The sequence below is a fragment of the Prionailurus bengalensis genome, chromosome A2, assembly GCF_016509475.1.
Source record: "Prionailurus bengalensis isolate Pbe53 chromosome A2, Fcat_Pben_1.1_paternal_pri, whole genome shotgun sequence".
Taxonomy (NCBI): Eukaryota; Metazoa; Chordata; class Mammalia; order Carnivora; family Felidae; genus Prionailurus; species Prionailurus bengalensis.
Window position 1 is genome coordinate 166,293,279 of NC_057348.1, and position 23,046 is coordinate 166,316,324.

The 23,046-nt window shown below is 51.5% G+C and overlaps 1 protein-coding gene across 5 annotated transcripts in view; it reads left to right on the forward strand.

The window, feature by feature from the left end:
• The window catches only part of RBM33 (RNA binding motif protein 33), a 140,161-nt gene that overhangs the window by 104,092 nt on the left and 13,023 nt on the right, over positions 1-23,046 (forward strand). For 2 of the 5 annotated variants that reach the window (XM_043590478.1, XM_043590482.1), the window contains 2 exons: positions 16,304-16,513; positions 21,376-21,564. In XM_043590478.1, the coding sequence (XP_043446413.1) occupies positions 16,304-16,513; positions 21,376-21,564 (399 nt within the window). The remainder of the gene's footprint in view (positions 1-16,303; positions 16,514-21,375; positions 21,565-23,046) is intronic. The other 3 variants (XM_043590479.1, XM_043590480.1, XM_043590481.1) reach the window with 2 other exon arrangements.

Genomic DNA, 23,046 nt, shown 5'->3' on the forward strand with positions numbered 1-23,046 from the left:
TTTTTTTTTAATTGAGTTAAAAACTTAGGAGGAGGGGCCATGGGGCCATGGCTGGGAATAGGCCTTTTCTTGTGGCCCCTGTGCCTGCTACAGTGTGGTGATGTGGCCTGTGTGAAAGTGAGGGCCGCTGGCGGGCTGGGATGTGCAGGCCACCACTCTGCTCTGAAAGCGACTTTCAAACCAGTTAGCTCCTTTCCTTTAAAAAATGTATCTACTTAAGTTTTTGCTGTCTTTTTCTCCAGTAGGGGAGGGGGAATTTTTTTTTTTTATCAGACTGTATTCCAAAATCATGCTGTATAATTTTATAATACACAGAAAAACAACAGAGGAGTTTTACGTAAAAATAGCTACATGCCAAAATTTGGAACAACTTTCTTTAGCTCTCCTTTTAATTCCTAACTTTTAAGTTTACTAACCCACACGTTTTGTATCTTACGATTTATCTTAGCAAGTTCTGTAGTAGTAGTAGTAGCAAGTTCGTAGCAAGTTCAAAAGTAGTGGCAACTTTTGAATTATTGGAGGGTAAACATCTCTTGTTTGTATCTCTCTGAAACAGAAAAAATAGTATTTCCCTAAAGGCCTTGGGGTTTTTCTTTTGTAGGTAGGAAGGAACTATTCTTTAAAAAAAAATTTTTTTTTTAATTTTTGAGAGAGAAGGAGCACACGCCAGCAGGGGAGTGGTAGAGAGAGGGAGACACAGAATCTGAAGCAGGCTCCAGGCTCCGAGCTGTCAGCACAGAGCCCGATGTGGGGCTCGAACCCACGAACTGCATCATGACCTGGGCTGAAGTCGGATGCCCAACCGAGCCCCCCGGGCATCCTGAGGAAGGAACTGTTCTTAAGAGAACACGTTCTTAGCTGTACCTGCTGATGCGGAGGAGAAATGGTTCCGTTCCGGCACTTCTCCTGTCGTTTCTGCCCCTGCCAGCCTGCCCTCTTCCCGGAGACGGTGGCACGAACACCGGGGGCTCAGCTGGTACCCTGTAAGGGGCTGACGGGGGCTCACCTGTCACACCTGTGCGGAGTATCCCGTGTGCGTTTCACCTTTCTAGTTACTTACTGAATGAAAGCATCTTGTCTGTTCACGTTCTGTTTGTGTCTTGCTGTGAGCTCTGGACTTCTTTGCGTCCTGTTAGTACAAAACACATACGTTGTGTATTGTATTGATAAGGTTTCCTAGAGATTTACTCTGGAGAGAATTTTGTTTACCTTTTTTCTAACCTATACTGGCATCAAATCTGTGTCGTTAGAATTATTCTTTGCATTCAGTAGGCTCTAGTCTGCTGTCTGGTTTCTAGACGGGACCCGGGACTGTGGTGGTACATAGTGGCCTGCTAAAGTGGTCCTGGTGGCCACTAAAGTAGGTGTCCACAGGATTGCTAGGGAAGCAGAAATGTCTTGGAACTCTTACTCTGACAGGCAAATTGGAAATATCTTAAAATGTAATGAGAATTCTCAATTTGCTTGTGGGGCTGTTGTGAACCAACGCGGAATTCTCTTGTTATTTTCCATATTTTATTTGTAATCAAATAATTACTTTTGGATTTCATTAAATTGGGTTTTTTACAATGGGAAAGAGCCCGAGTCTTAAGGCAGTCGTTGTTTTTAGTCTTCTTTTTTATTAGGTTCATTATCTTTAAAATGATGTGATTTTGAGAGAGGGTGTGTGTGCAGCAGAGGAGGGGCAGAGAGAGAGGGAGAGAGAGAGAAAGAGAATCCCAAGCAGGCTCTGCACTGTCCATCATGGGGCTGGATCCCACGAACCGTGAGATCATGACCTGGGCCGAAATCACGAGTTGGATGCTTAACTGACTGAGCCACCCAGACGCCCCTATGGTGATTTTAATGCACCCTCATGATCGTAAGAGAATTTCTAGTTTTTTAATATCCTCTCTCTTTATTGTGGTTAATGCATCACGGGCACAGGAAGCATTTTCAGAAAGAACTTAGTAAAAATTCTTTCTTGGTATTGGTTCTCACAGTTGCGGTGACCATGGTCGTGGTTAAGGTCCAGGAGTGGTTCTTCATCTTTCTCAGGGGCTGTTGGCATCCTGCCGGTGGTAGGTCCTCGTGAAATTCCCTTCTGTGGAACGTAGACGTTGCAGCTGTCCCTCGCCAGGACCGAGAGCTCGCGTGTGCGCGCGGAGGCGCCACGTGGTAGGGACAGCGTGGCTGTGTGTGAGGGAGCCCCCGTGTGTGGGCGGGCACATGTCTTCCGTTGTTTGGGGCCCTGAACTGCCAGTTCGTTTGTCTGAACCCAAGTCTCCAGGCTGCGGACGGGGTTTTTAAAGTTGTGGGAAAGGAGGAGAGGAACCTTCTGGCACGTGGAAGGCCCCCCACGCATGTCTGTTTGCTTTTGAGGTGCTCCCAAGGCCCATTCCAGGAACGCAGGCTGTGGTTTCATGCCCTAAATAGTAGGAGTTACCGTACATCGGGTGCATAGCGTGTACTCACGGCATCTGGATGAGGCGGATACTTGTGTTCCCATTTTACAGGTGAGTAGACGGAGTCTCAGAGAGGTTGTGTCAGCAGCCCAGGGTAGAGCTAAGTTTTTTACCAGTGTTTGTAACAGTTGTTTTTGCTGCTGCCTTTTTCCGGTGTTAGCTGATGAGGGATAATATTCTGCCGTTTCCAGTGAGTCCATAGAGTTGGTCCAGAAGAGTTCTGCCAGGGGCTTCTGGAAGAAGTGTGACGATTAAGTTTCATTTTTCTTGCCGAGCCCTAGTGGTGGCTCCTGACTGGAGAGCGTTGGGGAGCGTCCGGAAGTAGGGAAGTGCCGCGAGGGGTGCGTGGCCGCGGCTGCGGGTGCGGGACCGGACAGGGGCCGGGTTTCCATCATTCCTGTTCTGGGACCTGTGTTAACATGGGGGTAGGCTCCTGGCCCCCGGCCCGCCAGCGTGAGGGACCGTGTGGCCTGGCCGCGTGCAGCCCCTCTTGCCGTGTGCTGTAAGCGAACCTTTGAACATTGCTGGGGAAGTCAAATTAGGCACGTTTTATATTTAAAACACTGAGATGAAAACCTGGGGAATTTGCAGTTTAAAGAGACCTTTGTTGTGAGGCTCTCCACGTACGTGTGGATTTTAGTTTTTTCATATCTTGTCCAGCTTTGCTAGAATCAGTGTCTGTAGAGTGGCGGGTTATGAAGAGTGTTGGATATTGGCAAGTACTTCCAAAATTTCACGTGCCTCCTCGAAGGTACTTATATAAGTGATCTGCCTAAAGAATTGTATTTGATGGAATGATCAAATTACTTAAGATCTGGAAAAATATTCTCCATTTGCTTGTTTCTCAGAAAGCCACTTAAGTATTTAGTTTTCAGAAGCCAAAAGAGCAATCTTGCTAAATCATAATTTTGTTCATAACCCATACAGAATCCAGAAAAACGATTCGAGTGACACGAGAGCAAATATAAAAATATAAAGCGTTTCCTCGACGTGAACTTACCGTAGTCCTCCAGCCGTCCTTTGGGACCAGACACCAGAGAACCGGGACCGGAGCAGGCGCGTGCCCCGGGCCTTCCTTCGTTCAGGACCTTAGTGGGGACTGCCGCCCCGTCTTCCCGGTTCGGGCCTCGGGGAACCTCGGTGGGCGGCCCCAGCGAAGCCCGGCGGCCCCGGGAGAACGGGGCCGGCTTTCCGCGCGGGCCGTGGGCCGTGGTTCCGCGTGTGGTGAGCGACGCGGTGCCCGCGCGCAGGGGGCAGGTCCCTGGACGCCGCCGCCCTCTCCTTCCAGCTCGAGGAAGAGACGGCCTCTTGGCAGCGGCGGTCGCCGGTGTTCTTGAAGGAAACGAAAGCGGGTTCTGAATTCGGCGACTCACTCTCCTTGAGGTCATAACATTAAGAATTTGGCGGCAAGTGAAGTAACCGGTGCTTTGTTCTGCTGGCCGCGCAGAGCAAAGGGGGACGCGCGGAACGCCTCAGCAGGGGAGCCGGCTGTCCCAGCGCGAGGCTCCTGTGTTTCATTTTTAAAAGGCTGTCAGAACGCCGCGCGCGGCAAGTCCCGATTGACTCGCGCCTGCGAGCTCGCTTTCGGGGTTTCTGCCGCGTTTGTGCCCGCTCGCGGTCTCTCCGGTCTCCTGCAGAGGTGCTGGAGGCGACGTGCCTACCTGACCTCTCGCGTGTGGCGGCGGGTGGTTGACGTCGGGTGGAACGTCCGTGTGAGAGAAGTCGCGAAAGTGGCGCGAGGACTTCCCGTGCCCCTTTCGGCCGATTGACCGGGCTGTGTTTTACCACGTTTGCGTTATCGGTGTTTCTTTTTGCCCTTCTACACACACACACACACACACACACACACACACACACACATACACACACACACACACTTTCTCGCTGTTGTGAGAGTGGGCTGGAGACACCCCTGTGTTGCCTCACTATTGAGATACTCTCTCACAAAACCGCACTCAGACATCCTCACAACTCAGAAAATCTCGCGGCGATACGTATCACCGCCTAATCCACAGTACGTGTTCAGATTTCATCAGTCGTCCCAGTAACGTTCCTCACAGCCACCTTTCCGCAGTGTGGGGGTCCGGTCCCGGATCGTGCATTGCGTTTAGTCTCCCTGACTCTGGGACGGAGCCTCGGCCTCCGTGTGTCTTGCCCTGGACTTTTTTGAAAGAGGGGAGGCTGATGATTTTGTCAGACGTCCTCTGGATTTGTCGTACTTTTCCTCGTGATCAGTTTCAGGTCATGCATTTTTGGCAGGAGCGGCACAGAAGGATATTGTGTCCTCCGTGGGTCCTGTCGGGGGGCGCCTGGTACATTTGTCCAGTGTTGGCCGCTTCGATCGCTTGGGGAAGATGGCGCTTGCCAAGTGTCTGTGCCGTGCGGTGCCAGTCCTCCCCCAGGTAACTGAGAAGTGACGTATGGGAGGGTACTTCGAGACTATGTAAATGTCTCATCTCTTGTCCGATCTTCACTGTTCTTTAGCAAGCGGTGATTTTTTTTTTTTAATTACAAATTTTTTTTCATGTTAATTTTTTTAAGAGAGCATGTGAGCGGGGGAGGGGCAGAGAGGGAGAGAAAAAGAATCCCACGCAGGCTCTGTCTGCAGCGTTACCGTGGAGCCTGATGGGGGGCTCAGACTCACCAACCAACCGTGAGATCATGACCTGAGCGGAAATCAAGAGCCAGATGCTTAACTGACTGAGCCCCCCGGGCGCCCCGAGCACTGGTGTCTTTCTAATGCCAGCACTTTTCTGTGCTTGCTGTGTAGCTTCCTCTTTACTCTTGTTCATTTGTTCATTTATTTACAGCAGTGCGAGCCTCTGGATTCTCATTTTGTCCAGTGAACTGCTACTGTCGTAACTTGTGTTCATGTTTGAATTGTTCCAGGCTGGCTCCGTGTTCTTTGATGCATCCATCGTTCTTTGAACACGTCCTGAGACCTGGTGCAAGAGGGGGTTGGGCCCGTGCTCCGTTTCCTGCTCAGCCGTGCGGTCCTGTCTCCGCAGTGAGGGCAGGTGCCTGCTGTGCTTCTGGGCCCTCCCGGCGCACACCCAGCCCTCCCCGGGCAGCTCCCGAGGCCGGAGGATGGATCAGAGGCAGATTCTGTTGTAGATGATGTTTCTAGAAATAGGGCATTGACATGAGCAAAGCACCCTCTCTGATGCGTTGAGTTCATTTCTTGAATTGCGTTTGTGTGAGAATGCCGCGAATTCCGCATCCCTGTTCAGATATGAAGCCCGAGGCTTGTGGTGGATGGGGGGCTAGCGAAGGCGTGTCCTTCTGGCAGGGGCTGAGGTGCGTGCTACTAAGCGGGGGTGGGGAGGTCTTGGCGGGTTTCTGAGGCTTCCCTCCTCTCCACGGCAGGGCGCGGGCAGGCTCGCCATATGCGGGGACCTTGCGTTTTGTGTGGTTTTGCGTTTTGTTCTGTTCCTTACGTGTGTCAGCACAGCTGCTGGACAGCCACAGCTAGGAGACCCTGCAGCTTCCTCGGTGACTCTTGGGTGTGAGGGTCCTGCATTGGCTGCCACCATTTATGAGTGGGGTGGTCGTGCTGGCGATTGTCCCAGCGGCGACGGGGCCGCGTTGCTGGTTCAGCTGCGTAAGACTGCTCAGCAAACCAGGTGCTGGAAAAGCAGACGGCGACACGGTGTTGTGAGCAGTATGACAGGAGGACCTGAAGAAGTGACTTCAAGTGAAGAGTGTAGATCACTGGCTGAAGGAGGGCAGGGGAAAAGGAAAACGCCTTCTAGGATGATGGGGAAGAGCGTGTGTGAAGGTCCTGTGGCAGGGAAGTCACGGCCTGTTTTCCAGCTGCAGGAAGGCCAGTTTGGCCAGAGTGCAAGGGCCTTACAGCCTGTGTTAGGTGTTGGACCTTGATCGTGAGAGCAGCGGGAGCCGTTGGAGAGTTTTAACAGAGGGATAACGGGCCTAGTATCTAGTATTTGATCCTTGCCTTTTAAAAGTACGCTTCTAAAACAGTCATTACATGCAGGCTTTTTTTCTGTGTTTTACGACACAGGACGTCATAGGCATGACTCCTGGGCGTTGGATTTAGAGACAGAAACATTCATCCTGGGGACATCTGCCACCCACTGGGGACTCCTCCACTGGGCGGGGGGAGGGGAGGTCGCAGCTTCTGTGCCTACAACATAGGGGTGGAATCGGCCACCTTCACTGCCTCCCGCTGTCCGGACGTGCCCCGTTCCTGCCTCTGGCCCCCTCGCCACCTGCTGCGCGTGACCACTGGTTTGCAGGGCTCTGTCGCCCGCTACTGCTACTGACTGAGGCTGGGTTTGCTCTTCCATTCTTTTTCGGTCTCCAGGATTTAGGACGGTGCCAAGTACGTTATAAATATTTAAAAAGACGTTTGTTGAAATTTAGATGACACCAGATAGCAAACTTTGGAAAACCCAAAAATAGCATTAATCCTTATTATCAATTCTTCTGGCCATCTTTTCAGGCGAAAATTCATGGTTCCTTCCCAAACTCCTTCTTTATTCAGTTTACAAGATGGGGTTATATCAGACATACTGTTTGGCGCTTTTGGGGGTTGCACCGAGTGGTGAGTGTGCGGTGAGGAGACCCGGGTCGGGGCAGGGTCACGCCACGTGCCCTGTGCTGAGCCGCCTCCCAGCGCGGAGGGCGCAGCTCTTCTGCTGACTCGCCTCATTCCTGGCCGAAGCGGACTTCTTGCTACGGTGTCAGGCAGTCCCCGGGAGCCTCAGGAAGGAGGGAAGTCGGGTGGAAGGGAGTTGGAAGTGAGGTCGGAAAGGACAGAGCTGCCACGGAGTTGTGACAGAAGGGACCTGGGAAGAACAGGCAGGCGGGGAGCTGGGTGTAAGAGAAGCTGCTGTAACGCGGGTGTGGGGAGCCAGGGGGGCCGGGGCCGGGGGTGGGGGTGAGCACCAGACTCTTCCCTGCTGGCTCCTGTCCCTCTCGGGGCGGTGGGGGGGGGGGGGTGGGGAGGCTGGCTGATTCCCTGTTACAGGTGCTGGCGAGCAGGAAAACGGCCGAAAGGCAAACGGCAGAAGAGAGGAAGGAGCTCGGGGCAAGAATCTGGATTAGTCACGTGTTTGAGGACATGCGTATCCTAGAAACTTCCTTTCAGAGGAGAAGCTATTGTGCATAAATAGTTGTCTTTAAGAGCTTTGAAATGCTTTAGCGGGCAGAGTTCATAACTTTCAGAGAAATGACTGTTTAAGCGAAATTGGGGCAGAGTCGGCAGGTGTTCATTGCAGGACAGAAGTAGTTCCTTGTAGTGAATCCGAATCTCCCTACGTTAATTTTTGGGTTGCTTTAGGGCAGCGGTGTTGGGGAGTGAGGTGCTGAAATCAGAAATCAGGATTTGCGAGCTCCCTCTCCCCAGTGGAATAGGAGTGGCTCCCCTGGGGGTCGGTGGGGGGGGGGTGGTCTGGGCTCAGTCCTTCTCCCTGACTTCCCACAGCTCCCCCTGCAGGGGCCTCCCCCATGCTGCCAAGTAGGTCGTCCAGGCTGCTCCTCCAGGGCCGCCTAGAAGCCTCTCTCCCCAGCCTGGAGCCTCCCCCTCGTGGGGTCTCATCTGGAAGAGCCCGCTGCCTTCTCCTCTTGAGAGCCTGGGGCGGGAAGTCCCCTCTGAGGCTTATTAACTCCAGGGGCCAGTTAATTTTGCTGTTTCCGGATCTCCCCAAAGCCCAACTGATCTCAAAGCTAGAACGGGGAGATCGCGCTGGAGAGACTGCCCGGTTCCCGAGTTCCCGCCGCCGTGAGCTCCGCGTCCCTGCCGTCGGGTCCTTGTGCTTCGGGAAGCCCTGGCGCCTACGAGCCCCATGTGCCCTGCGCTCCCTAACCTTAGGGGTTTTGGTTCACGCCAGCTCACGTGGACCCACTGCTGAAATTTTACAGGAAGCATTTAAGACTTAGATTGTTCACGTGTTTGGCGTCAACAATCTAAGGATCGTGGGTTGCAGAAACTCGGACGCTGCAAATGCAAACCGTCCTCCCTTCCTGTTATGCTGCAACAATTTAATTAGGGCATTGACCCAGGAACCTGGAAAGAAAATGTTAGCCTGTTTATTTTCTTGCACCTTTTCCCCTTGAACAGTAGTCTTCAGAGACAAAATAGAGCCTTAAGTGTATTGATATTGAGAAAGTTGCTGTCGCGTGCATATCATTTATTGGCCAGATTCTGAGCGAGCCTCCCCAAGATTACGGGGCCAGGCCCGGCATTGTTGCAGTTAATAGAAACCTGTTCCGTGAGGTCTGCGGGCTGTGAGATCGGCAGCACTGGTGTGACAGTGAAGTGGGCCTTATCGGACGGAGAATTCCTAAGAGGCTGCCCTGGGACCCTAACCACTGTCCTTGTGTGTGTCCTGACAATGTTATCTGTCCTCTCAGTGCGGAGTATCAAATGTCTGTCACGAGTGCAGAAATTAATTTAATGTCACCTGAAGACATGCAATTAATCTTTTAGAGGTTTTCATAATACCTTTACAGAAAGAGTTGCCAGTTTGGCGGATTTGGATTTTGGGGTTTAGAAGAAGATAAGGAAAATTAATTTTTCATCAGGGTTAATACAAGCTAGCAGGGCCACAAAAGCTGAGAAAAACGGTTGGGGAATTTGTCAAGTGTTGTCACTCTAGAATAATGCTGCTTAGCGTCTGATAGGTGTAATCAAGAGTTGAGATTTCTATGGAGGGGGATTAATCAATTTGCTCACTAGTGAATGCAAGTCCGTGATATCACTTCTTCATGGGGTTTAAGAATGGAAATAAGATTTGATCTGTCAAATTGCAGGAGGCCCTGACATTATCAATAGGCGTTTTTATCTGTACATTTAAGCCATTTGTTATAAATAAATTTGTCCTAATGTTGGTGGCTACAGACCTCATTTTTTGGTAACGATTAAGCTGATAAAAAGTATTCCCTAAGCTTACTTAATTCAGGTAGTGCCTCTTACATAATTTAGAAGAGGAAAACTACTCTGAAAAGACATGTTTATAGCAGTCATTAAAAGATAATCATTTGTGGAAAAAAACAAACGACAAGATATTTCTGGTTTGTTTGGTCTGAGGCCGGCCAGCCTTCTTTTCTCCTCATCTGTGTTTCAGAGGAGGTGGAAGGTACTGAAAATCGTACGCAGATTGCTACTGCGTGAGGAGTTTGAAAGGGAACTGTGCACCCCCCCCCAGCCCCCGAGAAATTCACTCTCACAGTGAACTTCCCTTTTTTTGGGGTGCCTGGCTGGCTCAGTTGGGGGTGTGTGCAGCTCTTGACCTCAGGGTTGTGAGTTCGAGCCCCACGTTGGGGGTGGAGATTGCTTAAAAATAGTAAAATCTTAAAAAACCAAAAGCAAACCAAAGTGAACTTACTTGTTTTGAACAGGACGTAAATCCACAAATGATCGGTTCTTTCCTTACGTTAATGTAACAGGTTTCTGAAAACCCTAATTTGAACAACGGGGTTTTTAGGTTTGCACGTGTGAGCGCTAAGGATTTTAGGGCCTCTTTGAGTGCTGTAACTGTGTGAGTTACGGAAGACCTCCAGGTGGGGGGTTCGGTGTGGGGTGTGATCCTCATTCACCTTCGTCCGTGTCCGTGTGCAAGTGTCAGGTATGAAACGATGCTCCTGGCCACCACCTAGTAATTACCACATTAACTCGTTTTCACAGGTTACTTGGAATAATTCTGGAACCTAGAATTTCTCCCCAGAATTAGCTTTTCATTGTGCTGATTTGAAAGAGAGTAGTCGATCTCTCCATTGACAAAAAGAAACCTCTCCGTTTTTCTCATAGAAGGGAACAATTGCATAACTTAGATTTTGGCCTTCAGGGCTCAGTATGGTTTTTAGGACAGCAGCGCAGGGACCTTTTCCTTTTGGGTGACGGTGAGTCTGTTTGCTGAGAACAGTTACGGTAAAGGCCGCCTCCTGGGAAGCGGCGTAGGACCTCGGAGACAGGAAGTCCCAGCCGTTACTGTGTGACCAGGGGTCTCGGGGTTTCCCTTTACAAAACGAGGATCATAGTTACCTTGGAGGGAGGATTGATGGAAAACCGCGTACAGACCCTAGTCCGCTTGTCGCATCGCAGACCCTCCCGAGAGGGGGACGTGGTAACGCCCCGCAAGGTTCTGTTATAAAGCGTATGGTGCCATTCGTGGCTACCGAAGGTGTGCAGAATTGCCCTGAATATGAGCGACTCCAGAGCTGACCCGGGGCTTCCTCCGACTTTCCAGTAAACGGTTGATGGGAGCAGTGTTTCTGAAAAGCCGGGCAGTCGTCATGATCCCTGCCTGAGCATGCCCCTTCCGTGTGCGTCGTTGACTGAGCAAGTGACTGTGTCCACCCGCTCTGTCCCCTCTTGGAGGGTGCCATGGGGCCCCGGTTCCAGTGACCGCGATCAGGACAGCAGTGGCCACTACTGCTGTGAAGAAGCACGGAGCAGTGACTGGCCCCGGGGAGTGCGGGGCGGGGGAGCGGGGTGCTCCAAGCAGGGAGAAGGACAGAGACCCCGTGCCTGTGCCTGTGAGTTTGTGTCCTGGGGCCAGAGCCGCAGGTGAGGTGCGGACCCACAGAAAAGGCGTCCCTCTTCTCAGGTGATTTCTTAGAAGACCCGAAATGAGGTCTTTGCACCACGTGGGACCCCTTTTCTTTACGTCGGAAGCTGTCGTTCTCCACTCTATAGAAGGAGAGTTTTCTCCTTGCAGATGAGGAGAGGAGAGGCTTTTGTGATACCTGTTTTCTCGCAGCTTTGGGGTCAAGCCTGCTTTAAAATGTAAACTTCTCTTGAAAATGAAAGTTTAGAACTTTGGTTTTCAGGGGTTTTATCTGACATGAACATCTCCTCTTACGATGTATTGCCACCATTCTCTCAGCCAAAGTAGCAACGAAAATAATTTTGATTATTTGGAGTGTTTCTTGATGAAGTGTTTATGTTCTCAGTTCCCAGTTTAAAAATCACCAGATCACTAGCATTCTGTATTTATCATCCAGATACTTACACGTACCATCTATCTTAAAACAGGCAATTATAATATCTTGCTTTCAGTGTAAGCTTCTCTTTTTGATTTAAAGTTTACCATCTGGATGGTCTTGTTTTTAAGTTTTGGATTGCTAAAGAAAAAAATTACGACAGTATTCATTCTTTTTGTCCATCGTATATATGGACATCGTTCCTTGTAGGCCACGTGTACCGGCTCACTATCTAGTCTCCAATGTGGCATAATTATTTCCCGATGCACAAAAATAGTACTACTGACCTGAAGGCTGGCCTTTTGGTATCGTAGTGACATGTGGTCAGTGCCTGTGATCGACAGCGGCTGTAGCCTCGCATTCTGATGTCATCATCCTTTTTAGGTAGCACGTTGAGAACCGCATGGTAAAGTATGATTTGCCCTTTATTGATTTATTCAGTAGCCATCTCGGTACCTTCAGCGCGCACGAGACATTCGGCTTGGTGAGCAAAGCAGACTTACGGGGTCTAAACCCCCGGTTTCTTCAGATGCTTGCGAGGGAGTGGGTGCTCTGGGCATCCTCGAACTTTTACCTTGCCGGGTGAACTTACGGGGAGCTTATTCAGTTCCCTGAGGTCCGTGCGGCGGAAGGCTGCCCCGTACAGCTGGCCGGTACCGGTCCGCATCTGCACGCGGCCAAACGGGTGGGAGGGGGGGACTCGGCCGGTAGACCGTGGTGCCGCTGAGCCGTGCGGAGGATCTGGCGGGCCGGCCCCGCGTGCACCCAGCACGCAGCCTCTTGTGGGGCCTGGGCTCCGCCTGAAGCGTCTGCTCGTGTGACAGGGAGAGATGTCCGTGAGGCCCGTACAGCTGAACACACGCGTAGGAGATACACGAGTCTCGCGCTAACACAATTCCGGGACGTCAGAGAAATTAGTAAATGATGGACCGTTGGCTCTTACGAGAGATGAGGATGTGGTACGTATGTATCCTTATGAGACTCTCAGCGTTTTACTATAGAAAAATTCAACACCTGTGAAACTAGAGAGAGGTCACATAGCTCTTTAAGGCAGAGACTGAGACACTACGCGTGTGGGCTAGGTCACGCCCGGTCCCCCGGCTGGGGCGCCGGCTCGCTCCGTGGCTGGAAGGCCTGTGGAGAAGCTCTAGGAAACGCAGACCAGCAGCTTAAATGTCTGTGTGGATCGCGGTCTTGCAAAATGGCCTGCCTTCCGCGCACGGCTTCCATTTTTTTCACTTGGGGACGTTCCTCTGCAAGGTCGGCGTGACCCTCAGCTGGCACCGGCAGTGCACTTGGTAGAGGCACAGGGTCGCAGAACGTCGGGAGCACCCCTCTGGTTCAGCCTTCCCCAGCCTGAGCCGGACAGCCGTCGTCACCCAGGAGCCCTTAAGATAGGCCGGCGTCTGGGTCCCAGCTCCGCGGAGTCCGGTTGGATGGTTCTGGACTAAAGCCCGAGATGGCCCAGATTTGAACTGTCCCCAGGTGACGAGTACGGAAACTGCGTGTCCCCGACTGGTCTGCGGCAGCGTGAGCAGAAGCCCCGAGGAGAAGGCGCGCCGTGTCCTCATCAGCAGGCACGACGTGCGCTGCCCGCCTGTAGCGGACGCCCGTCCCGGGCCGACAGCGCGGCCGGCCGGCCCCAGCGTGTCGCGGGTCTCGGGTCTCCATCACCGTCGCGTCTCCCGCCCGTGCGCCCCGCACGTTACCGCCTTCCGCCGGGACAGCCGGCCTCGCGTTCCTGGGGCGAGAGCTGCTTGGTCGTGGCGCGCGGTCCCCTTTCTGTGTGGGCGCATCCGGTCCGCTGACGTCTGGTGGGGTGCTCGCGCACGCGCGTGGGGTCTCCTGCGGCTCTCTTCTCCCCGGGCGCCTTCGGCTTTTCTCTCGGGGACGTGCCAGCCTCCGAGGAGGCGCGGGAAGGTGCCTCGTCTTCCGCTGTCTTCCGGGAGAGGTGGTGTCACGGGCTGCCTTCTTCCTGAGGTAGGGACCGGGCTCACCGGTGAGTGCCTGTGGATTTTCCTTTGCGGGAGGGTTGGCATTACCAGTTCCATGTCGCCTCGGACTTTGGGTCGTCTCGCTTCTTGAATCCGTTTTCGGCGTTTCCGATGCCATCCGTCTGTCTCGCCTCAGTGGCCTGACTTGGTGTAAAGTTTCTCATGATGTCCACCTTCGCTTCTGCCGGGCCAGTGAGGTGAGTGGCTCTCTGCTCCTGAGTTTGGTGGTTTGTGCCCTGTCTCCCGTCTTGATCAGCCATCAGTTTCGTTGATCTCAAAAATGCAACTTTCGGTTTCGGTGATTTTTCTCTATTGTTTTTCTGTGTCTTATGCCATTGCTTTTTGCTCTGAGCTCACCGTTTCCTTCATCGTATTTTGGACTTGATTTCCCTTTTTCCTGTAGCTTCTTGAGATAAAAGCTCAGGTTATTGATTTCAGATTTCTTTTCCTTTCTGATGTAACTGCTTTAGTTGCACTGTATTTTTATTCAGAATTTTTTTGGCTCAGTTTTTTATTCCTATTTCATTTCTCAGCCTGGCTTCCCAGGGGTCAACCCTGTTGTCGCATAGCTTCGTGGTCGGCCAGTCAGTCATTCAGGAAGAGATTGGCCGGTGGGCCACGAGTGGGGGCGGCACTTGCCCGAGCCCACGTCAGCTCGTCCTTCCTGCCCGCCTCTCGGGCCCCGCGCCCTCGGAGCGCACCGACCTAGGCCTTCAAGAGCCCTTGCGTTTCCGGGATCTCTCATTACCTCTCTCCGATTACTGGCTGGTCTGCTGTCATTCCAGAAGGGACCAGGGCTGACAGATTGGTGGGCGTGCCCCGTTCCCTTCCCTCCAAGTTTTGCTGATTGTGCTGCTGTGGTTCCCCGGCCTACGGGCCGCTCCAGGTCTGCCCTGTGGGCTGGGGGGGGGCGGGGGGGGGGCGAGAGGAGGGGAGGTCCTGTCACTGTCACCGAGCAAAGACTGCCGGGCCCCACTCTGTCTTGTTTCACTTTTGTCAATTCCAGGGACCTGAGGTGCTTGTTCTGGGCGGTTTTGTCCAGTTACAGATTTATCTTGGGGAAGGAGGTTGGCCGGTGTCTTCATGCTGCCATACATAGCTAGAAGCCCTGCCACGTGTGACATTTCTCCTCTCGTCTTTCATGGGGCCCGATTACCTTGGGCAGTTTTTACAAAATCTCATCTGCACCTATCTAGCTCCAGCCCTGTCCCTTCACTTTATTCCATTCAACTGGCCCTAAGAGAGAAGTTCAAAAATTTTTTTTTAATTATTTATTATGAGAGCGAGCTAGCATGAGTGGGGGAGGGGCGGAGAGAGAGGGAGAGAGAGAGAATCCCAAGCAGGTTCTGTGCCACCAGCACAGAGCCTGACGCGGGGCTCGAACCGTGAAACTGTGAGATCATGACCTGAGCCGAAACCAGAGTCGGATGCCTACCCGACTGAGCCACCCAGGCGCCCCAAAGATAAGTTTAGAGGGGAGAAAGAGAGAGAGAGAGAGAGAGAGACATGTAGAACGCAGGGACTGCAGCTGAGCTGACTTCCCAGGTCCTTCCGGAAGCACCGGATGGCCAAGCAGTGTACGGGGGCAGGTGTGCTGGCCACAGGCCGCTGCACCCCCGGTGATCAGAGTGGTAGAGCCTCGCACCGATAGAAGTCTGAATTCTACTTTTCACATTCGAGCGTCCATTTCTGCTAAGATTCCGTCATTGAGCAGCTCAAGGTGGGGTTTCCTTGCCGTCCACACTTCCCTTCCTGGCCACCAGCCACTCTGTAGGAGACACGCTGCACTTAATACTGAGCGTAGCTGATAGGCCCCATCCAGAGGTATTTTTTATGCCGCCGGGTGGTATCCTGAACGTAAGTACTGCAGCGTAAATGTGTTAAATAGCAAATATTCGACTGAGACCGTTTTAAAGCTCTAATGGGCTTCGTTAAACGACTCTTGAGTTGGGCAGCGCCTCATCCGGCAAAGCAGAGAGGCTCCCAGGGGGTGTACAAGAGGGAAGGTCTTCTTAGAAGGAGGGTGGAGCAAGAGGGTTGCTGCTCAGGCTGGTGGCTTTCCCTCAGGAGTCTTCCCGTGCCAGTGACCTCACCTTCCTCTGGGGGAGAGGGGCCCTTGTGGCCTGCTCTTTAGCCCTGATGGAAAATTCCTGATGCACCAGTTAAGACTGCATTTCTCAAGAAGGTTGAAACTGCAGTTAGATTAGGGAGTGAGCCCTGGTTTGGGAACTCGGTGTGAGTGACACCGTTTTGGGCCTGTGGTTTTCTTTTTAACAAATATCACCCTTTTGAAGGTCAAGAAACAAGGGAGCATTAGTAAAACTCAAAAGGTTAGATTTCTGGTTCTTGGGAAGCTCTCACTAGGGCCCACGCGTCCCTCTGTGTGCGAGGCCAGAGGAGGTGCGGGTGTTGGGGGCGGGGGGGACCGGGGGCCAGTGCTCTGTCCCCAGGGGAGGGTGGGCGCTGGGCCACAGCCAGTGAGGTACGTCCCGAGGACGGGGGACGGTCCACTTGTCTTTGGTCTAAAGACAGGGTAAAAGTTTAAAACCACTGCCTGTGCAGGCTGCCCATATTTTAATAACAATGCCTTTGGAAATGGTAAATGTATGTTGAGTATGAGGTATTTTTAAGGTTAGGCACTATTGTGCTGAACGAAACAGCACATAGTGTAATCACAGACCTCTTGAGTGTATACAGTAATTAAAGGTCTGCGTGTTATAAATTTCAAAAATATGATTAAAACCCAAACACTGTCAGATGAGAAATTTCCTCAGTGGCTGTAGTGAAATGACAGGTTTGGTTTCCCGCTTGTTTGAAACGGTTTTGCTCTCGGTTGAGGCTAGCAGAGGCGGACTTCCCCGCCGCTGGGGAGGGCCTCCTGGCCACACACGTACTGACCAGCACGCTGCCTTGTTTCAGCAGGGAGGAGAGAGCGACGGCTTTTTTCACCCCGAGGGCCAGCCCCAGCGGCTCCCACAGCCCCCAGAAGCCAGACAGCCGCCCGCCCGCAAGGTGACGCTGACCAAGGGGGCCCCCCAGCAGCCCCAGCACCCACCGGTGGGGGCCCACGTGCACCCGGCCGGCCCTCCGGGCATCAAGAGCATCCAGGGAGTCCATCCTGCCAAGAAGGTACTGCCTGTGACCTAGGCTGCGCCCCGGGAGCGTGGCTGTCCTGCTGGTTCGAACGGTCCACGTTTGGACGGTTCTCAGATAGGGGTGCCCAGTGCACGGGAGGGGGGTGCAGATACATCAGTAAGCGAGCCGTCATTTCCTTCGTTCTGGCTTTGAAAGCTCACGTGTTCACAGGAGCACTTTTCCTCTTCTGACTTTAAGGGGACAGTTCGGGGAAAGTCCCTGCAACCGGGGGTGTGGTTTTCTGTGGCTCTGACCCCTGTGTCCGCAGACCCCAGTCCAGTACGATTCCTTCCCCTCTTACCGGCTCTCCACACTCCGCAGACAGAGAGCCAGGCACCTGCTCACACACCTCCTTCTCATTAGCCCAGTGCACGAGTGGGAAAGTGAGGCCTCGGTGGGGGGGGGGGAGGGGACCCGACCTGAAGAAGGTGGCCCTGACCCTGGTTCTGACACACACTGTTGGACAGGAGATGAGGGCATCCGATAATGCCTTCGGGGCAGGGGTGGGAGTGAATGTTCTCCTTTTGTGCACTGAGTCTAAAATCTTCCCTAGGAGAAGAGTGTCCGCCTTGTCCTGTCCTGTCCCCATGGTAGGGTGCCCTCCCTTGGATGGTAGGGGAGCTGTCTCTAGCTTCCCCAAAGCCTGACAGTAAAGTCCCCTCTCTCCTCCCTTTTGGTGCGTAAGCCAGATGCCCCTCGAATGATGAAGTTATGTGAGGGAGGAAGCAGGGCAGCAACACCTGCTTTGGGTTTCTTCTAGAAAGCTCCAGAGTCCACTGGCTCATCTATCTGTTTGTCTTGCTGCTGACCCAGGTAGTAATAGTATCGACATGAAGGCCGTTCTGGGTCCATTACCTCGTCTGCATTATCTCGTAAGCACCTTGTGATGTAGGAGCAAATGAAATTATTCCCTTTGCAACAGAAGACGTGTGCAGACATGAAGTCTTCTCTTTGGTCTTGGAAGGTCGCTCCAGTCTAAACTGGCTTCGGTCAGGTGCAGTCCCGGGATACAGGAGGCGAGGGGCCTTAGAGGCCCGTCCCCCACGTACGTGTGCGCTTGAGTGAGCCCTCGAGTTTCTTTGTCTGAAACCTCTGTCTGCTCTGCTATGAAGGGAGGACAGTAGCGTTTCCTGGCTCATTTGGGCTCTTGGGTGGATTTCATGAGAAGTTGCATATAAAAAGTATGGTGCCTGGTGGATCAGTAAGCGTTTGGTAAAGGATATTTTGCTGATGTTATAATTTGTTATTTTTTAAAATGTTTATTTGTTTTGAGAGAGCACACAGGGGTGCGCGAGCAGGGGAGCAGCAGAGAGAGAGAGAATCCCGAGCAGACTTCACGCTCGGCGCATGGTGTGACTCGGGGCTCGATACCACGAAGCGTGAGATCACGGCACGAGCCGAAGTCAAGAGTCGGCCACCAGTTTGTTCTCCATAGTTAAGAGTCTGGGGGTACTTGGTCTCTTTTTTTTCTTTGTTTCGACTTGTTTTTTAAATTCCACATCTGAATGAAATTGAATGGTGTTTGTCTTTCTTTGACTTGCTTCACTTAGCAGAATACTCTCTAGCTCCATCCATGTTGTTGCAGATGGCAAGGTTTCATTCCTTTTGATGCCCGAGTAATGTTCCGTGGCATGTATACACACCACACGTCCTTTACCCGTTACTTGGGCTGCTGCCACAGTCCAGCTGTTGCGAACAAGGCTGCAGTAATAAACATTGGGGTGCGTGTAGCCCCTCGAGTTAGTGTTTTTGTGCTCTTCGGGTCAACACCCAGTAGTGCTAAATCCTAAGGTCGTTCCACTTTAACTTCTTGAGGACCCTCCGTACTGCTCTCCACGGTGACTGCAGCAATGCATGCCCGCCGACAGGGCACAAGGGTTTCTTTTACTCCGCGGCCTCGCCAACAACCCGGTGTTTCTTGAGGTTTTTTTCTTTAGCCATCGGACAGGTGTGAGGTCGCGTCTCCTTGTGGGTTTGATTTGTATTTCCCTGATGGTGAGTGACATTGAGCATCTTTTCGTGTGTATGTCGTCTTTGGAGAAATGTCTGTTCGCGTCTTGTGTCTTTTTTAATTGCGTGATTTGTTTTTTGGGTGTTGAGTTGTATCAGTTCCTTACATATTTTGGATGCTAACCCTTTATCAGGTAAGTCATTTGCAAATATCTTCTCCCATTCTGTAGGTTGCCTTTTTAGTTTTATTGATTGTTTCCTTCGCTGTGCAGAAAAATTGTATTTTGACGTAGTCCCAGTAGTTTATTTTTGCTTTTGTTTCCCTTGACTCAGGAGACCTATCTAGAAAGATGTTGTTATGGCCGATGTCCGAGAATTACTGTCTGCGCTCTCTTGAAGGATTTTTATGGTTTCGGGTCTCACGTTCAGGTCCTTAGTCCGTTTGGAGTTTATTGTCGTGTGTGGTGTAAGAACATGGTCCAGTTTCAATCTTCTGCATGTGGCTGTCCGGTTTTCCCAGCGCCATTTGTTGAAGAGACTGTCTTTTCTTTTCCCCATTGTATTTTCTTTCCTGCTTTGTCAAAGATGAGTTGACCATATACTTGCGGGTTTATTTCTGGATTTCCTTTTCTGTTCCATTGATCTGTGTGTCTGTTTTTGTGCCAGTGCTTCGGTGTTTTGATGACTACAGCTTTGGAGTGAATCTTGAAATCTGGGCTTATGACACCTCCTCCAGCTTTGCTTTTCCTTCTCAAGGTTGCTTTGGCTGTTTGGGGGTCTTTGGAGGTTCTGTACAAATTTTAGGATGGTTTGTCTCCTAGTTCTGTGACAGATGCTGTTGGTTTTCCCACAGGGATCACATTAACTGTGTAGATTGCTTTGGGTGGTGTAGAGTCTTGAACCATGCCTGTCCTTCCAGCCCATGAGCATGGGATATCTTGTTTCTTTGTGTCTCTGGTTTCTTTATCAGTTTTAAGGTTTTCAGACCACGTGTCCTTCATCTCTTTGTTAACTTTATTCCTGGGTCATCATTTCTGGCGCAGCTGTAAGTGGGACTGATTCCTTCATTTCTTTTTCTGCCTTCTCTTTCTCTTTCTTTCTCTTTCTCTTTCTGATTCCGCTTCATTATTGGTGTACAGAAATCCAGCAGATTTCTGCACGTTGATTTTGTATCCGTCGACTTTGCCGAACTCATTTATCAGGTCCAGCAGTTTTTTGGTGGAGTCTTTCGGGTTTTCCATGGAGAGTGTCATGTCATCTGCAGATAGTGAGTTTGACTTCTCTCTCAGCCGATTTGGATGCCTTTTATTTGTGTTGTCTGATAGCTGTGGCCAGGACCTCCAGTACTATGTTGAATAACAGTGGAGAGTGGACATCCCTGTCTTGTTCTTGACCCTGGGGGAAAGGCTCCCACCAATTCCCTGTTGACGGTGATGTCAGCTGTGGGGTTTTGATATAAGGCGTTTATTATGTTGAGGTTTGTTCCCTCTAAACATACCCTAAACAGGGTTGTGTTGAGGGTTTTTATCGTGAATGGATGCTGTACTTTGTCACATGCTTTGTCTGCACCTGTCGAAGTGATCGTATGGTTTGCATCCTTTCTCTTGTTGGTGTGATTTACGTGCAGCCTTCGATGTGTGTTTTCCAGTGTGACTCTGAAATATCCTTTTGTACTTTTCAAACACTCACTTCACGGGAGGACGTTCGCCACCGTCTGCAGAGTGTTAAGAAATGTGGTTTTGGATGCATTTACCTTCTTCTCTGGCCTTTTCTATGATGGAACAGGGGGTCATTTTTGCTCCTTTGTACCCAGACTCTAGGGCAGAATTTGGGGAGGCTGTCTGGAAACCCTGGTATTGTTCAGTCCCACCCAGCCGCCTGCATTTCACTGCTGCCCTGAACGGGAGACGCTTCATCGAATTCTCTAGCTGGAAAACAGCAGAGGGGCGCCTGGGGGGCTCAGTCGGTTGAGCGTCTGACTTCAGCTCAGCTCGTGATCTCATGGTTCGTGGGTTCAAGCCCCGCGTCGGGCTCTGTACTGACAGCTCGGAGCCTGGATCCTGCTTGGAATCCTCTGTCTCCTTTTCTCTCTGCCCCTCCCCGTTTGGGCTCTTTCTCTCTTTCAAAAATAAACATTAAAAAAAAAAAAAAATGAAAAAGAAAATACCAGAAAGATCAGCTGTCTCCTCTTACTTAAAAGGCCTTGGAATCGTTGGAATAGTGGTTTTGAACCCTTGGCAACTTAAAAAACTGCCAAGGCCTGGGCCCTTCTGTAGACATGTGACGACTTAACGTGGGTGGGAGTGAGTGCGCGGGCATTGCTGTGGCTTGGATTTTTTTTGGTGTTTGTCGTAAAAGCTGTGTAGACGATTGTGATGTGCAGCAGCTGGGAAGCGACCCCTGCTGACTCTCGCTGGCCCCCTGCCACAGAACCCGCCTTTCGGGTTCTCGGGGTGCCACACGTAGTCCCGAGGGGACTTGGGGGGCATAACGTGGCTTGTGGTGGCACCAGTCCCCACTGGCGTGGCCTGGAGTACACTGGGAGAAATTTGGGCTCTTGGGCTGTTACGACTAGGCCCAAATAAGTGTCTCAACCCCTCTGGTCTTGCTGCTTTGTCTCCAGCACGGTGGCTACACAGGAAGTTACCCACCCGTGCTTGCTGCCGAGATGGGGTCGGACTTAGATGCTCCCGTTTTCTTCCTTTGCCTCCATCCAGATCTGCTGGGTATTCTTTCAGTTAGGCATTGAACCCTGCGGGTAGTGGATGAAAACCACAGAAAATCCTGTAGCTCGTGGTGTATTTTAATGGATTCCGAGTTGTTTGCTCACTTTTAAAACCCTAGTAGCTATTAAAAACAACAGCCCAGAGCTTAGAAGTCAAACAGTTAACTCTTGTTGTTGGCAGGTTGTCATGCACGGGAGAGGCCGAGGAGTGGCGGGGGCTGTGGGCCGGGGCCGCCTGATGCCAAACAAGCAGAACCTCCGGGTGGTGGAGTGTAAGCCGCAGCCCTGCGTCGTGTCTGTTGAAGGGCTCTCTTCGTCCACCACTGACGCCCAGCTGAAGAACCTACTGATGTCAGTCGGACCCATCCAGGTGGGTGTCCTGGGGCCTCTCCCAGGACTCCGATTCCCTTTGTGTTGGTTACTTCGTGTTAAAATAATACGTTTGAAAAGACATACACCTGTTTTATCCATTTTGCATACTTGAGATCGGAACTTTTGCCGTAGATTATTCGGCAATTTTCAGGTGCTCCGTCACGGAATTTAGGAAATAATTTTGCCAGCTGAACAAATTATCTTCTGGAATTCTTCTATTATCCTAACATTCACGTATGCTCCTGAACATGTATACTTTTTGTTCTGTCACACACTTGTGTTTATGATATTTAGAAATTTTTAAAGCATTTAACCTTCCTGACCTTGACTTCCAGAAATAGCGCATGTGTTAACAGCTGTGAAACTTGTTTTAGATTTTATGAACATGAAATAATGCAGACTAGATTTTGATCTCGTTATTTCATATTTTTTTAATCGTTTGTTCCTTTAGAAAGATCGGGGGTGGGGGGACAGAGAGAGAGGGCGAGAGAGGATCCCAAGCAGGCTCCACCCTGTCAGCACAGAGCCCTGATGCGGGGCTTGACCTCATGAACCATGAGATTGTGACCTGAGCTGAGATCAAGAGTCGGATGCTCAACAGACTGAGTCACCCGGGTGCCCCAGTCTCTTTAAAGTAAGTCGGTTCTAAATGCTTTAAAGTTCCTGCTGAGCCGGTTGCACATAGGTCTCCATTTGTGCTGCAAACCGAATTCTCCATTCAGATGCCTGATCTCTGCTGCTTCTACTCGAGGCCTGCAGGTAAACCAGCAGAGAAGTGGGTTGACCCGGTTTTCCTTCGGCCGAGGGTTTCCAGAGCCCTGTATCGGACCTTTCCCACCAGCGCCTCCCCTCCCCCCAGCAGGCGCCATTGGCACCACGTCAGACCCCGCGCAGGCAGGACGTAGGGCGTGAATGTCGGGTTTCTGCGTACTTGCTTTCAGGATATGTTCCAGTCTCTTGCTGCGTGAGCGAGCGGGGGGACATTTTCAGACTAGAGGTGACACAAATAATTTTCAACAGGTCTTAAGTGTCTGATGTTGAGAATTATTAAACGTGAGGAGTAGGTGAAAGCCCTTCCGGAAAGCACCCTCTTCTCGAGGTATCATGACTTCCACCGTCAGTTTGGGATTTCTAGTGTTTATTTGTGTGTCGTAGTGGAATGTGAGCCAGAAACTCGGGCTTCTGTTTTCAGTGCCGTCCTTACTCCGCAGTGCGGCCAGAGACCCTTGTCGCTTACCGAAGGCGTCAGCACTGCGCTCATGGATGGTCCTTCCAGACCGTTAATGACTAATTTGCAGGAACAGACTGACCGGAGAGTTCAGATGCATGAAAATGTGCTTAAGCTGGTGTGAGGCTCTCCCACCAATGGTGGTTGAGAATTTGGGGTCCAGGTGCAGGGTCAGGCAGGGCGTCCAGATGTAACAGAGCAGAGCCTAACCTGTGGGATCTGAGGGCCGGTGTTGTCCGGGAGGCTCGAGCT